Source organism: Notolepis coatsorum (genome assembly GCF_963971535.1).
Source record: "Notolepis coatsorum genome assembly, chromosome: 9".
NCBI classification, from domain to species: Eukaryota; Metazoa; Chordata; class Actinopteri; order Aulopiformes; family Paralepididae; genus Notolepis; species Notolepis coatsorum.
Window position 1 is genome coordinate 115,535,269 of NC_140173.1, and position 15,924 is coordinate 115,551,192.

The 15,924-nt window shown below is 44.9% G+C and overlaps 1 protein-coding gene across 2 annotated transcripts in view; it reads right to left on the reverse strand.

The window, feature by feature from the left end:
* The window catches only part of LOC311234170 (neurotrypsin), a 97,708-nt gene that overhangs the window by 14,777 nt on the left and 67,007 nt on the right, over nucleotides 1–15,924 (reverse strand). Inside the window, exons 7-10 of one of the 2 annotated variants that reach the window (XM_084321285.1) lie at nucleotides 6,476–6,654; nucleotides 4,426–4,567; nucleotides 3,475–3,689; nucleotides 1,835–1,976 (exon numbers count right to left, since the gene is read on the reverse strand). In XM_084321285.1, the coding sequence (XP_084177411.1) occupies nucleotides 1,835–1,976; nucleotides 3,475–3,689; nucleotides 4,426–4,567; nucleotides 6,476–6,654 (678 nt within the window). Of the gene's footprint in view, nucleotides 1–1,834; nucleotides 1,977–3,474; nucleotides 3,693–4,425; nucleotides 4,568–6,475; nucleotides 6,655–15,924 lie in introns of both variants that reach the window. The other variant, XM_084321284.1, reaches the window with a different exon arrangement.

Genomic DNA, 15,924 nt, shown 5'->3' on the forward strand with positions numbered 1-15,924 from the left:
GACGAAGAACTGCCGGTCTGCCAGGAAAACTCCATAGGAGCAGCGGTCCCAAGAACTCCCTTTTCCGAACGCGCCGGGGAAGTCCTGAAAAAAGGACGTCGGTGGAATATCCTTACATCTCTCACCTAACTAATTAACAAAATTTTCGTTTCAACTGCCGAAGGCCTGTGAGCACAAAACGTTTCGTTGAACAATGAGGAAGGGGGAGCTGATCACCACACCTGGGCTATATGCTGGCCGGAGGTGGGTGTGGTCGGGCAGATGAAAGGTGCATGTGAGAAGTTTTCAGTTGACGCGCATTAGGCGCTGAGTGTATTCCCTTAGTGCGAAGCAGACAGCATAGCCAATGAAATATAACGATGATACCTGAGTTTACGAGGTAACACTGGGGGGTGGATTTTGGCTGAATATTTGACTGCAGTTACTGATATACATTTTTGTCTATGTGGCACAATATTAGCACTTTACCTCCAGAGTCTGAAGATCTCTCAACATATTGCTCTGCTCTGGTCTGCCCATGCTCTGTCTGACTAGGGTGACAGAGGACAAGGTCTAGTTCACTATGTTTGGAACGGAGGGAGAGGATTACCACAGAATGTCTGCTGTATAAAGAACAAGTCTTTACACTATAAACAGTTTGAACTTGAAAACAAAAACAAAGAAATTAACATTCTAAATGGACTATAGACCCTTTCAGAAGTATTCTGTTATTCCATTGCTAGAGGAACAGCTTTGGTCCCTGTTTATTTTCTGTCAGCAACCACACTCTATGCCTGTACGTCACAGTTTGCTAAACAGCTTTACCAAAGAGAACCAAAACCTTTACTAAATCCAGACATCCGCAAACAAATTAGTTTGAAAGAAAGAAAATGCGGCTATAACTTTGAATTGGGTGTACACAGAGTATCACAAATAACCAAAAATTAAGCTTATCTGAACATGAGTTATGCAGTGATGTAGTTATCAGTGAAGTAAATGTAATGTAAATCCTTTCTGTCTAAGGAAACCATCATTGTTGTTTCCATGGACACAGTGAAAAAGCTTATATTATTAAACTTTTTTCAACTTATTTTTGGTTTTAACTTTTTATGTATAAAAGAGACTAAGAAATATGGGGGGGGGGGGGGGGGGGAACAATAATATAATATTATTTATTCAATATGTAAAATAATAAGAGTATAAGTAACACCAGTTAGTTTACTTCCTCTTTGGGCAGAGATGTTTGACAGTGGAACGCAAGTGAAACCAACACTCCGTGTAGGAGAATGGTCAGAAACTGTATTAACAAACATTGCAACAGGAAATACAAAGGGGCCTATTTAGAATGTTTATGTTAAAAACACAATTAAACTGGAACCCTCTATACTCTATACTCTCAACGATGAACGAGAGAAAAAGAGAGAGAGAGATGCTACGTTCACACTGCAAGCTTTAGTGCTCAATTATGATTTATTCCTCAGATCCGACTTTTTGGTTTAGCTATTTCTTTTTTTTCTCTTTTTGGCCAATATCAGATTCCAGTGTGAACTGGTCACGCTCCTGAACTGACCCACATATGCAAATTAACAATAATGATGATGGATGTATACATGGAGGACACCGAAGTCACAGTTTATGTTTTAATTGAATTGTTTATAATAATTTGTATAATAATATGGAGGCCAGCTGATTAAAACAAATCAGACCTGTATCTGATTTAGGACCACAATGAATGTGGCCCAAATCAGAATTGAAAAGATTCCATGTGATTTGTGCTGTTCACAGATCTCAACCCCCCTCATCTGATCTGAGTCACATATGAGCAAAACAATCGGAGAGTTGATCATATATTTACATGAATCCCAGTTGTCGGCACACCACGGCTGCGTTGATGTCGTTCCAGCCATCATCACAAACGCTCCCCCATTGGCCGTTAATAAACACCTCCACGCGCCCCTCCTTCCTGCTCTCTCCTGCTACCAAACGCACCAGAGGACCTGTGCACATAGACAGGAATATCCATATTGTCACGCTCTAGTAAATACATCTGTAGGTACAGCTTTAGAACCCAAGTGTAATAAACGTTTTGTTACAAACTAAACATTTTGTAAAAATATGTATCTGTATTTCTCAGTTCCTGAGAAATGAACTATTTTAGGCTACTGTATATGTATAGACGAATTTAGTATTTTAATATATTGGCTATGTATTGTGGCAGATATCACCCCCCCCCCCTCTCATGGATATGTGAAGGACAGGAGATATTATTGCCACGGAAGGAGTAGAAACAATTAGGTAGCTGAGGTAGAACACACCTGTGCATCATTCACACCCATCTCACATGCACACACCCCAGACACACACACTACAAAGACACTAGGTTAGTCAGAAGTAAGTTGAGTGGAGGTGAGGTTGGAGTTGTGACATAGAGAGAGAGATTGAGATATTCTGAGTTGTGTAAGGTGAGAGGTAGTGAGAGGAGAGGTGAAGGCGAGAAGGTGTTCATTGTGTTACGTATTACTTTCACATGGTGGAGGGATACTTACTGTCTGTGGTGCATATTCACATTGTGGTTGTAGTGTGCTGTCACTAATTGATGGTTTAATTGACACACTCTTCTGTTTTCTTTCTGTTGTCATTTTGCTTGTTTAAAATGGCCGTTCTTGTAATTATCACAGGTGTGGTGATGAGGCACCATGCCCTACAAAGCAGAGCAGAGTGCAGGCTGCAGAGTCCCCACTACACAGAGCTCAGTTCTAACTCGTTCTCTCTCGCAGCTGACGCTCGTCACTGGTTCTCCAGAGGCCTAACCTGAAGACCTCATTTTGCTCACTGCTTCACTTGTACTGTTGGCTTGTTCTCTTTTGCCTATGTGCATTAGTTTTGTTATTGAACTTTGGAGTCTGGAACACCCAGCTCCCACTCTTTTTGTCCATTTAGATAGCTGTTCAAATAAATATTGTTATTTTTGATAAACTCCTGTCTTGTCCTGTGTCCACCACTTTACATTCAAGGCCTACACGAGCCATATTTTAGGCTTGAATGTAACAATTGTGTACTGGACCCTGGACAGGCTGAGAAACCCCCTTGTGTACTGACCCTGGACCGGACGACTACCCTGAGTATTGAACAATCTCTTTTTGTGTACGAGAGCCTGTTTTGTGTTTTTGACCATCGGACTGTATTACGACCATTCTCTTGCCTATCGAACTGAATTCTGCCCTTATTCAATACATATTTGTATTGATTGATATTGCTCTTATGTGGACATTCAAATTAGTTTGTATTTGAACCGTGGCGAGTCTGAACCCCACCAGGCTTGTCACAGTATGTATAGAGGGATTTAGTATTTTAATATACTGGCTATGTATAGAGGTATTTTGCATAGTCCTTTTCTAGCTAAATACATCCTTTGTCAAGCTACCCTTGCTAGGAGGTGTAGTAAACTGTATATACACACTTACACTACATATATCAAATGTAGGATGTACCTACCAGTGGGAGGAGGCAGGCTGGGTATTTTGTTGGAATCGCCGCCCCTCTCACAGCGCACCCCTACGTCCTCACTGTGGGAACAGTCATGGCGCCCCCACTCAGCATGGCTGCAGGTCAGCAGGGTGCTCTCTGTGCCCTTACACTGCACCTCGTCCAGCAGGACCAGGCCCAGACCTTCCCCGAACAGCCCATCTGGAGCCACCTCCGCTCGGCCTCTGCTGATAAAACATGACATTACTAATCAGCTGTCTGTCTGTCTATTAGGGCTGACCCCTATTAATCGATTAGTCGACTAATCGGTCGAAAGGAGCCGTAGTCGACTGGCCAACCTCTTAGTCGAATATAATAAAAAATAAATATATATATATATATATATTAATTATTATTATTATAATTTTTTATCATTCTTTCCAAAAGAAAAGAGGCCTAGAAGCGTGGCTAACGCTAATGGCACGCATACCAGAGGCTAACTGCCTACGAAAACAGGCACAGAGGCACTGAAAGAGGATTTCACCCATCTAATGAACACACTAGACTAGACAAATATCAAGATGTATCCATCAGTGGACCAATTGCATGCTTTTGCAGAGGACAAGAAGCCTTCAGTCGACTCCTTCAGACATTAAGCACCCCCCACAGCCCAAATGGAATGATAAAAAATAAAAAATAAAAAAAAGTTTAAAAATATTATACTTTAGTTAGTATAATAGTCGACTAACGGCAAATTTTGGCCAATCCTAGTCGACCATCCAAATCCTTAGTCGGGGACAGCCCTACTGTCTATAAAGCAATCAATCAATCAATATGTCTGTCTGTCAATTCATATTGTAAATTATGGCAACATAAATAAGCTTGAAACCATAAAAGCATTTCTGTCCAGATGTCATGTAGAGAATTACTATAAGAAGCTGACTTTTAGGTACAGAAAGCCTTGTATGAATAAGTACCTACCTGAAGCCCAGCTGTCTACACACCACCTGGGCGTTGAGTTCTGTCCAGTTGTCATCACACACAGAGCCCCAGTCTCCCTGGTGGTAAACCTCCAGACGGCCCTCCCAAGGACTGTCTGCCCCCACCAGACGAACCACACCATCTGTAGACACAGAGGCTTGCTGTTTGTGTGTGTGTGTGTGTGTTTTTACTTTATTTAAACTCAGGAGTCATTGAGGGAGATCCTCATTCTCAAGAGTGTACATGGCATTTGAAGTTACAAAACCAAAAAATTAAAAAACATACAATAAATCAATCACCAACACAGATGAAAATCTGTCTATAATACAGTCATGGAGTCATGGAAAAATCTCAACGTGGGGTCTGGGGACCCCACAGGGATCCGTGAGGTGTTCTAGGGGGTCCACAGCTAAATTACGGTAGTTAAATGAATTATCTCCCAACCTACTCAAGTTTCTTTATTAGTTGTCATACAGAAGTACAGAATACTTTTATACAAAATGCTTCTTTCTGTTACGCTCCAGAGACTGTGCTAGACAAAAATAGATAAGTATAAAATAAAATAAGTATAGCAGTATAAAATAGAAGTCACGTACGTAGACACAAGTGTTCAGTATGTACATATGTACAATGTTCAATGCAGAGTAGAAGTAACTCAGTTACCATACAATATACTATACAATATACTAATATACAATATACTATATAGTGCAAAGGAGAAATGGGATGAGGTACAATTTAGGTACAATTTACAGTAAGGTGTAATGAGGTATGGGTTGTAGTGCAAATTCTTTACCAATAAATATAAAGTGTGTTTAGGTGTTCTAAAGTGTGTAAAGTGGGTGCTGCAGTGAGTTGTATGTTTAAAGTGAGTGTGTGCGTGTGGGTGTGTGTGCTGTGAGTGCATTTGATGGTTGTTACATAGTGTTATTGTTCGTTGAGCATCCTGATGACCTGGGGATAGAAGCTTCTTCTGAGTCTTTCTGTGCTTGCCATGAGACTCCGGTATCGCTTGCCTGACCGCAGCAGTTCAAAGAGGCAGTTGTTTGGGTGGCTGGAGTCTTTGATAATTCTCTTAGCCTTACCCATGCACCGCTTGTTGTAAATGTTCTGGAGAGTGGGAAGCCCCCCTCCAATTGTGCGTTCGGCTGAACGGGCCACTCTCTGTAGTCTGCTACGGTCTTGTGCGGTGCTATTTCCAAACCAGGAGGTGATATTGCCAGTCAGGATGCTCTCTATTGTACATGAGTAGAAGTTCTTAAGGATCTTCTGACTGACTTGGAACTTCCTTAGGCGCCTGAGGAAGTAGAGGCGTTGCCGTGCCTTCTTCACAACACTGTCAATGTGTGTGGTCCCTGTCAAGTCCTCGGATATGTGGACTCCGAGGTACTTAAAACTGTTCACTCTCTCAACCGGTGCCCCGTCAATGCTGAGGGGGCTGTAGTCCCTGACCCCCGACCTAAAGTCCACAATCATCTCCTTTGTTTTGCTGACGTTCAGGGAGATGCTGTTCTCTTGACACCATCCCGCTAGGACCTTGACCTCTTCCAGGTAGGCCCTCTCGTCGTTTGCAGAGATCAGGCCCACCACTACTGTGTCGTCAGCAAATTTGATGATTGTATTGTTGTTCCGCTGTGCCACACAGTCATGTGTGTACAGGGAGTAGAGGAGGGGACTCAGAACACAGCCCTGGGGGGCCCCTATGTTGAGAGTGATGGATGAGGAGGTGCAGTTGCCTGCTCTCACCACCTGGGGTCTGTCCGTCAGGAAGTCTGTACTGTACTGTATAGACAGTTATGGAATTCTGGACTAAATTACATCTACTGTAGGGTCCTTGACCTATTGCATGTCAATTTGGGGGTCCTTGACATGAAGAAGATTGAGAACCAACATTTTTGTCCAATGTTGTCTATACAGTTCAGCAAAAAGCAATGGATATAATCGGTACTCGCTATTGGCCGATACTGAAAGTTTGGTACTCGTAATTGGTATTGGCTGTGAAAACAAGGTATCGGCGCATCCCTATTCATATCACCGGCCCAGTCCTGACCTGTGTATGGGTTACAGGACACGCCAGCGTCCTCCATGTGGTCACAGTTGTGTTGCTCCCAGTTGTTGTGAAGACACTCGTCCAGAGACAGCTCGTTGCCTGTACACTGAACCCCATCCAGGAAGATGGGACCGGACCCCTGGCCGAAGTGGGCCCAGGTCCACGCCTTGGGCACACCCCTGAGGAGACAAGACAGGTTTATATTAAAGGTAGAATCTGTGATGCCGTCAAACAGTGACCTCTAGGCAAAAGAGCCCCGGTATAGTATTGCACATTTTTGTTTTGGTTTGATGTGTGGGTTGATGTTTAGTAACTTTAGTTGAGTTATTTTACTGTACATTTCTCCAGTCCTTTTTAACAGAGCCTGAGGTGTGGCCAGCAGTAGCAACCCCTCGCAAACCAAAACAAAAGATTTAAACAAAGTGCAATACCAAGTGGGCTCTTTTGCCTAGAGGTCACTGCTTGATGGCATTCCAGATTCATTAAAGACTTCATATCAATTTGCTGACAACAATCACACCTTTTTAACATACTGGTATCATGTCACCTTAGACATCTGACTTTGTTGAAACTGGATGTTAGTATGTAGGATGCTTTTTACACCATTGTCAAAAGGCAGCTCTGTCCGTCTATAGTCTATACAGTATATCACAAAACAGGAACTAACATTATATTTATTTTAATTCAATCACTTTGTAAATTGATAATCATTTTCCACTAGATGTGAAATAAGAAACAAAAAGACAAACATGAAGGAAAATGTACTTCTTGAATTGATTGAATGACTCCAAATCTACAATGACATTATTTGCAATTCCATTACTCCTCAAACTAATTTCAAAATGCATGTGACACGTCTACAGTATGTGATTTAATATTCATCATCAGTACATATAGAATTGGCCATTTATGCTAGTGAAAAAGTAATAAAACCTCAAGATGTACATTTCCCCCCTGGGGATCTACATAATCCTGTTCATAAAATTTACAATAACTATACAATTAAATGATTTTATAAATATAATGTATATAGTGCTTTTCCAGAACTCAAATCCACTTTACAACACAGAGTGAAGGCTCATTACAAACCTTCTGTATCTTCCACTTTACAACACAGTGAAGGCTCACAAACAAGCCTTCTAATCTGAATATGCATTCAGTTCTAGCGCTTTCATATAATCTGAGCTAGATGTATTTACAGGTAACCAAAACAATCCTACACACAAAGTTAAAACAACCCAACATGCAGTCCTGCAATACAGAAATATCTCATCCATCTGTATCTAAACACTGAGATGTTACGAGCGGGTGGCAAATATAGTTGTTGGAATGGAGGGATGAATGATTTATGGCCAACATCAGAGGATGGGTCCTCTTGACACAGGAGCTTTCTACACTTTATGTGGCAAGTAAGTGAGAGGGAGACAGAGAGAGAGAGAAGATATTTTAATGTTTGATGGATTGATGGAAGAATGAATGTGTGTGTGTGTGTGTGTGTGTGTGTGTCTGTGTGTGTGTGTGTGTGTGTGTGTGTGTGTGTGTGTGTGTGTGTGTGTGTGTGTGTGTGTGTGTGTGTGTGTGTGTGTGTGTGGCACGTGCTACCATCCTTTTTTCCAGTCACCTCGACCTACAGTACAGTATATTACCAAATATGATGACATCAGAATAATCTGAATCAGCTGCCTGCTCCTCACTGTGACCTACCAGAACACTGTTGGTTATCAAGTATTCATGTCTGCCCATTATCTATTCATATAGTACACTGAGGCTGAATGGAATAGTATAAATAAAAGGCTCTTATAGCTTGGAACCCAGTCTCCTACACATAAGTATTTAATCAGAGAGGTCATAGCACAGGGTCAGCCCACAGAGCAGTGCCACTGAAGCAGTTTGAGGCTTCAGTGCCTTGCTCAAGGACACTTAGGCAGAGATGGTGGACTCCGTAGATGTAATACCAGCTACTCTTCGGTCATCAGCTCACAGACGGGATACACCCTCCTGTCAGTGCCGGGGATCGAACCAGCGACCTTTCAGTTAAAGGTCAGCCTCTTCGACTTCTTTTTTTAATTGTGTTTCTGGTAGATTTTTATTGTTTTTTTTTCTCCGGGCAGTCCGGCAGAGAGAGAGAGGAAGTATGGGAGATAGAGGGGGAAGACATTCGACAAAGGTCGCCGGGTCCGGGAGTCGAATCCGGGACGGCCGTGTTGCACCGTACGTTTAGTGGAATGCAATGATTAATAAAAAAAGAAAACATCTAGCTATGAGGAGATGGGAATCAGACTTCCATGTCAATGCTATACACTTCCTGGCAATGCACAAAGCTATTTCTAAAAAATACTTTTTTTTAGGTTAACCATCTGTAGTGTGGTAGTGAAAGGGTTAACCTTCTGTAGTGTGGTAGTGAAAGTGTTAACCATTTGTCGTGTGGCAGTGAAAGGGTTAACCTTCTGTATTGTCGCAGTTAAAAGGTTAACCCTTTGGTAGTGTGGTAGTGAAAGCGTTAAATGTGTGATATTGGTTGTAAGATTCCCCAATAAGGACATTTGCGGATCTAATAGGAAGGTAAATCCTGTACATTTTGTCATGATATCACAGAAATCGCACCAAAAGTTATTATGTTTTGTACACGGCCAGGTGCAATGCAAAAGCGAGCCCTCCTCTTATACCACATGTAAAACACATATTTGATAACTCAGGTTTGTGTTTATGTAATCTCTGTGGTGTGAAATAGAGTTGGTGAAGAAAGTTATAATCTATATAGTGGCTGACAAAAGTTTTTGGCACAATTCGGACCAAAATTCTGCATCAATTGTTAAATGAATGTTGGATTCCCACCTCTCTCTAGATTTGTACAAGCCTGGCTTTGAACGCCATCCATAAAAATTTTATTTTTTTTAAATGAACCCAAGTACATTTCCCTCACGAAGCAGCTTTTCTAGATCACTGAGCACTGGTAAAGTAATTTTAGGTCCCAGAGTGGTTTTAAGAAAGGATCTTTGCTGGATAAGTCATACTTCCTCTTTAGTGGTTCAAAAGACATCAGGGATCCATTCTCGTAACAGTCCTCCAGATAGTGAATCCCTTTCTGATGCCACATTTCCTTGTTATCCAGAGTCATGGGTACGAGTTAATTCTGTCTCAAAGGTATTTTGGGTGACAGACTAGTTTCTAGTCCAAGTCTCTTCATACCATACATTGATTATATGTATCAAAACAGGGTCCAGTCCTAGTGGTTATGATTAGGAGGCCCTTTCTCTTTAAGAGCATTACATTCCAATTAAAGTCCAGGAGGACCGTATGTTATATATCGTATAGCTTACGCTCTGCACTCTAGTGGAACACAGGAGCTGAGCATAACGGAAGCTCGACAAATGTACCCGCTGAGGCCCCCCACAACCATCAGAACCGGGGAGGACCCGAGCCCCCGGACCCCCCTAGAGGGGGACGGCCCCCCTAGAGGGGGACGGGAGGGAATCGGATCCGACTGTGTGAAGAGGGTTTAGCAACTCAACGCACACGGTGAGCAGATCGTGGGACTTACCTTCACACAGAAGGATCCGCGACTACTCAGGCGCGCATCCCACATCCCACTAGGGAACGAACAGGAAGAAAAAAAAACCTGTTACAGCCTGAGGGTCAGGACCCCCCGGAAAAAAGGCGGCCTGGTGAGGCCAACGATGCCGCAGCATCGAGACCCCACCAGACGGTCAGTAGTGACACCACCCCCCACATCGCCAGCGTATCGGACAGGGCCCAATCCAAGAGCAGGCCCTTCCCCCCTACAGCACGCCGCCCTGAAGCACTCTCAGAGGCTACACCCCCACAACACTGTGGGGCCAGTCGGCGCACCGGGGAGACAACCCCCAAAGAGGTTGATCCCTCAATCCTGGCAACAGGGCAAGAGCGTAACTCGACCTGTGCCCGGAGCACTGTGGACTAGACAGGCGCCTAAGGGGTCTACTGTGAACAGCACCCCGGCGGAAGGGGCGTTCGTTATGCTGTGCACCATGTCGCAGCCTCCACAAAACCCGACCCCCTAGAGAGGTCGAGGTAGAGAAGGCTGACACGATTGGCAGACGTCATGAAAAGTGCGGGGGCACACTCGCAGGCAGACGGGGTCAAGCCCGGCCTAAACCCGAGAGTCGACTCTGCTACCAACACACCGGGGAATCAACAACCCCCCTATGTTTAGTTTAACAGGAGGCGGTTGTTCCCTTAACCCCCCGAAGAAAAAACTCCGAAACACAACTGCGCGTATACACCGGCTATACAGGCAGTACAAGTGTTTCAGTTTTCAAGAAGGGGTTAACCTAGGCCAGGGGTAGGCAATTAAGTTTGGCCGAGGGCCAATTTTTTCCAAGCCATTGTATGGGGGGCCGGTAACAAAAACAATGGCTAATTTTATATATTGATAGTGAAAACATTTTAACTCTGTGACAGACCACCTTATAACTAAGACATACATTTGTGGCAGAGGCAGATAATGGACAAAATAAACGAGCTGCATAGGTGGCATAATAAACTGTAAACGACATACACATTTGCACTGAATGCATTACATGCAACTAATGCGTCTATCTGACGGCCCTTTCTGTGGAGTGCACTGGACTATTGAGAAACAATAGGAATCTTCCATTGGTTCTCCCAGTCCATGTGACAATTTTTTTTAAGATTTATTTTTTAGCGTTTATCGCTTTTATCTACTGGGCAGTCCAGTAGAGAGAGAGAGAGAGGAGGAACGGGAGACAGAGTGGGGGGAAGACATTCAGCAAATAACGACGGGTTCGGGAATCGAAACCGGGTCGGCCGTGCCGCGACTCAGCGCGTTATGTGGTTCGCCACTGGGGCGCCCCACGTGACCATTTCTAGCATTTCCATTGGCTATAGTGACAGACATAGATATATGATAAATGGAGATACAGCGGATTAGATGCAGTCCAGAGAAAACAACCAATCTAGATATTTCAAGATTCTATGCTTTACATCCACGCATTCTCGGAGAGATGCACTAAATTTTTTGATGACAATCGATTCCGATACAATAAAGCAAGTCTTTATCACAAACAAATCCAAAGATATTTAAGGTTTTACAAAACATGTCTAGTGTTGCGCCCGGCTTTAGAGGGTTAAAAGCCAAATTGTATTTTTTATTTAGTTAATAAATGTCTCCTTGTAATTCCTTATATACCTAATGTCTTCTTCTTGAAGCGGATTCAGCTTTTTTTGCTCTGATTTGACTTCAGTTTAATTGCATTGTTACTGTTCACATGTGTGGTGCCGTCACAGTCATATATAAGTAAAGATAAAGTTTGAATGACTTACTGAACTGGTGTTTTAATTTCACACCACACTGCTTGTTTGTTATTTCAGCACCAGGCGCTCTCCACCGACTTTTTTCATGTTGAGCAAGTGCTACATTGCACCTAGCTGCCTACCTGTTATTCACTCTCAACATGGATAAAACAAAGTATAATAAGCATTCTTTAGGTGGTGGTAGTTTCTCTATTTGGACATTATAGCTAACATATAGCCTAGCCTAGTTGGTCTGATTTAAAAAAAATTATAATAATAATACTTTTAATTTTTTTTTATATATAATCTGAGGGGCCAGATATTATTGCTGTCGGGCCAATTTCGGCCCGCGGGCCACCTATTGCCGACCTGTGACCTAGGCCAACAGGTCGAGAACGAGAACGAGTCCGGACCTGGGCCCGGCGGACCGGGACGTACACAGGGATGCCAGAGGGGTACAATAGAACCACCTCGACAGCCCCCTCCCAGCCCCGCCAAGCAGGGGAAGGGAGGGGCGAAAAAGAATGGAGAAGGACCAGGCCCCTTAGCACAGCGCAAGGTACAACACAATATGGACCAAGCAACTGCGAAGGATAACTCGTAGTGACGTAACCACGACACACACCTCCATAACATCAAACCCTGCGACGCCCGGGCCAACCCGGCATTTACCCCCCCAAAAAAGCACAAAGTCCTTCAGGGTACCAGAACAACAGATCTGCGCCTCGGCGGACAACGGGTTAACTGACCTGGTCCGGCGCGACCAGAACCAGTCCAGTGTCCTAGTCATGCCGCCATCCCCAGTCCTAAGAGGGGGGTAGGTACACGTGTCGATCTAAAACATCACAGAGGGCGCCACCAAAACGGTCAGAACACGAATGCACCGTACCCGGTGGCCCACCCCATGGGCGTGACACCCCTCCGCCAATGCTTTGATCTACTCCGTCATCTCCCCCCAGAGATGAGCGAGAGTTCGTCGAGACTAATCTAGTACACTGGCGCTCGGAGGACATAAAATCTCCATCCCAGTCGCTCTACAAAAAACGCTGTTTCTATAATGAGCAACCAAGGCACGCCAGCCCATGCGTGGTTCCACACTGAAGCACCCATGGCCAGAGACACGTCGAGACCCAAAACACATCAATGGTAATTCTACCAAGAAACCAGATAACGTTCCCTCCACGCCGCCTGGGACGAGCGGCAGGAAGGTGGCCAAAAGACACTGATATGGGCCCCATATGACACGTCTGAGGGAAAAAACCCTGTCAACACTGCTCTGTATAAAAGAGAGGAGACAGGGAACCCCCAGAGAGACCTCCCACGTGAGTAATAATTGAAAAGATATATGTAAACATTGAGCCATGTGACCAAAAGCTCAACAGCAATAGAGAGCAGAGCAGAAAACAAAGTTTCCAACGCACCACATAACTCATTCTTGACAATGACAGCAGTCCACAACATGGAGCCTGAAAAAAACTCACGGAAGCCTCACGACTAGAGATGTCCGATATTATCGGCCTACCGATATTATCGGCCGATATCGGCATTAAAATGTGATATCGGAAAATATCGGTATCGGTTTTAAAAAAAAATATATATATATATATATATTTTTTTTTTACATTTCTATAACCTTTATTTACCCAGGCAAGCAAGTAAGAACACATTCAGATTTAATTTATTGTCAAAAGTATGCATAATGTTGTGTTAATTCCACAACAAGAGATATGTAATGTTAATTACCTGAAATTATTCCATTTTTTGGGGTGGGAAACCCTGCATATATCGGTATCGGTTGATATCGGTATCGGAAATTAAGAGTTGGACAATATCGGTATAGGTAAAAAAGCCAATATCGAGCATCCCTACTCACGACCAATAGAAACGCGCCCAGTGACGTATTCTATGGCCGGGGAAATTCCGTGACCCACCTGCCCAAATATGGCGTGGGACCAGGGAGCTCCCCCCACCCCCCCTCTCCCCACCCTGTGACGCGCTGACCCGACAGCGTGACAGGAAGACCGAAGAACAGGAGGTCCAACCCCCTGGCCAATCAGAAAAAGGGGGGGAGGGGTTTATCAGTTCACCCCCTTATGACCCCATACCCCGGATACGATGAAAACAAACAAGCAGCGCATGATACCAGTTTACCTAGCATGCTACATGAAAAGCGTATATCCACTAGGATAAGCTCAACCATTGCACGCCAGCCACAGACGATAAACTCGTTTGTGAAAACGGGTTTTTATACAAGGCTTTAGGCTCATGTGCGAACACGTCACCCGTGTTTACATACTTCACCAAGTAAAGAGAAAACACAGACGTTTAAAGAGAGGGTCAAAGACCTCTGTACAAGCTACATATGTGATTACTTCTGTAGGCTAACACTCTAACCTGGTTGTGGACTCGATGCCATGTTTCCCAAACGTAACAGAATACACACAACCCCCTCAGATAAAAAAGGTAAAGTTCACTCTTACTACTGCAAGAAGAACACAGTCTTCTTCATGATGAGGGAAGACAAGTCTTTCGACCGAGTGCTAGCCACAGGCCTTGCTAAGCACACATAGCGACCAGAAAACTGTCCTACTCCCTAAGCAAGCACACAACCCCACAGCTAGGTGAGGGTTATACATCGTATCCCCAATATATAGTGAATAAACACAAATTTTGTAACAAAAAACAGTCCCTCACCAGGAAGGACTTTTTTTTATTTAATAACAAAATCATATGTTGGGGGGGGGGGAGAAGGGACAGGGGTAAACAGGGGAGTAACGCCTGCTGCGTGCAGAGCGCTGTTTGCCCCCACGGGGAACCGGCCCGGAGGAACGGTTCTGGGGAGCCTGGTCATGACGATCCCTACCGTTACCTCCGGGCGTGGAGCAGCTGGCTGCAGCGGACAAGGCACTTCCTCCACTCCTGGCCTTCTTCGCCGAAGGTCCAGCAGCGGCGGTGGCGGAGGCAACGGTCGCGGTCCTCTGCCGGTGTTGCTTCTTCCGGACATCACCGGTGGCATCAGGTCGGGGGAAATGGGGTTGGAGCACAGAGTGCTCCTCCTCCATCTCTCTGCAGGCTGCCGTTATCTGCTACATGGCCGACCCGAATAGCCCAGCATCAGAGAGGGGGGCCGTGAGCAGCGGAATCCTCCTCTGTTCCGGCACCCGCGCCTGCTCCAGCCAAAGGTGGCGCTGGGAGAGAGTGGCCAGGGCGCGCTCCTTCCCCGCGGCTATCGCCTGCAGCTGGGTTAGGTGCAGGATGGCTCCAGCCGCCTGGGCATGAAGGTATTGTTGATTGTCATCCAATACCGACCCGCCCGCCATCAGCCCCGACATGTAGCGCGCTAGCTGCGCGATGTTGGAGGTCGCAGCTAGGCTCTGAGTCGCGGCGATGTACACCTGGTCACTCCAATTAGCCAACTGCCTAGCCGATTTCCCTTGGGGCACCGGCTTGCACAATGGCTCCCACACCATTGTCTAGTGTACATGTCCATTTGTGTTTCTGTGCCTTTTTATGTTCCATGTATGGACCACAATGGAAACAAGCCTTGGCTTTATTGTGTTTTATCCATTTTTGACCAGCGTTGTTGACACTGTTATTGTCTTGTCTTTTAAAATGTTTTTGTCCTACGATTTGTGTCAAAATAAAGTATTCAATCAATCAATCAATCAATTTCGGGACAAAGTATGGATGCCATCGGGCTATCAAGCCAAGGCACCCCGTCCTTTAGCCCCTGGACCAAACCCACCACCCGCGTGACTGGCACGTAGGCGGGGGTAAGGCCAACAATGCGGGAGATTACCTGTCCCTGTGTCACGTAGGCCTCCATCGATGGGAAGAATGGGCAGACAACGCCCGTCTCTCTCACAGGACGACGTTGCCAGAGATGACCTATCATGTCATCAGGAACAGGTGCTGGCAGTGGCTGCGGCAACGCCACGTCATTAGCGGCTGCGGCGGCTGCCATGAGCTCGGGGAACAAGGCAAGCAACTCCCCTTGCGTACCTCCCTCCACGTCACTCGTGTCCCTCATGTGCGGGAGGCTGCACCGGTAGGGCGGGCCATACTTTTTTTTTTTTGGAAAATCAATCGAGTGGGGTGTCTAAAATATGTGTTTTTTTGTGGGGAATTCAAATATGGGATTATTTTTCTAATCGGAT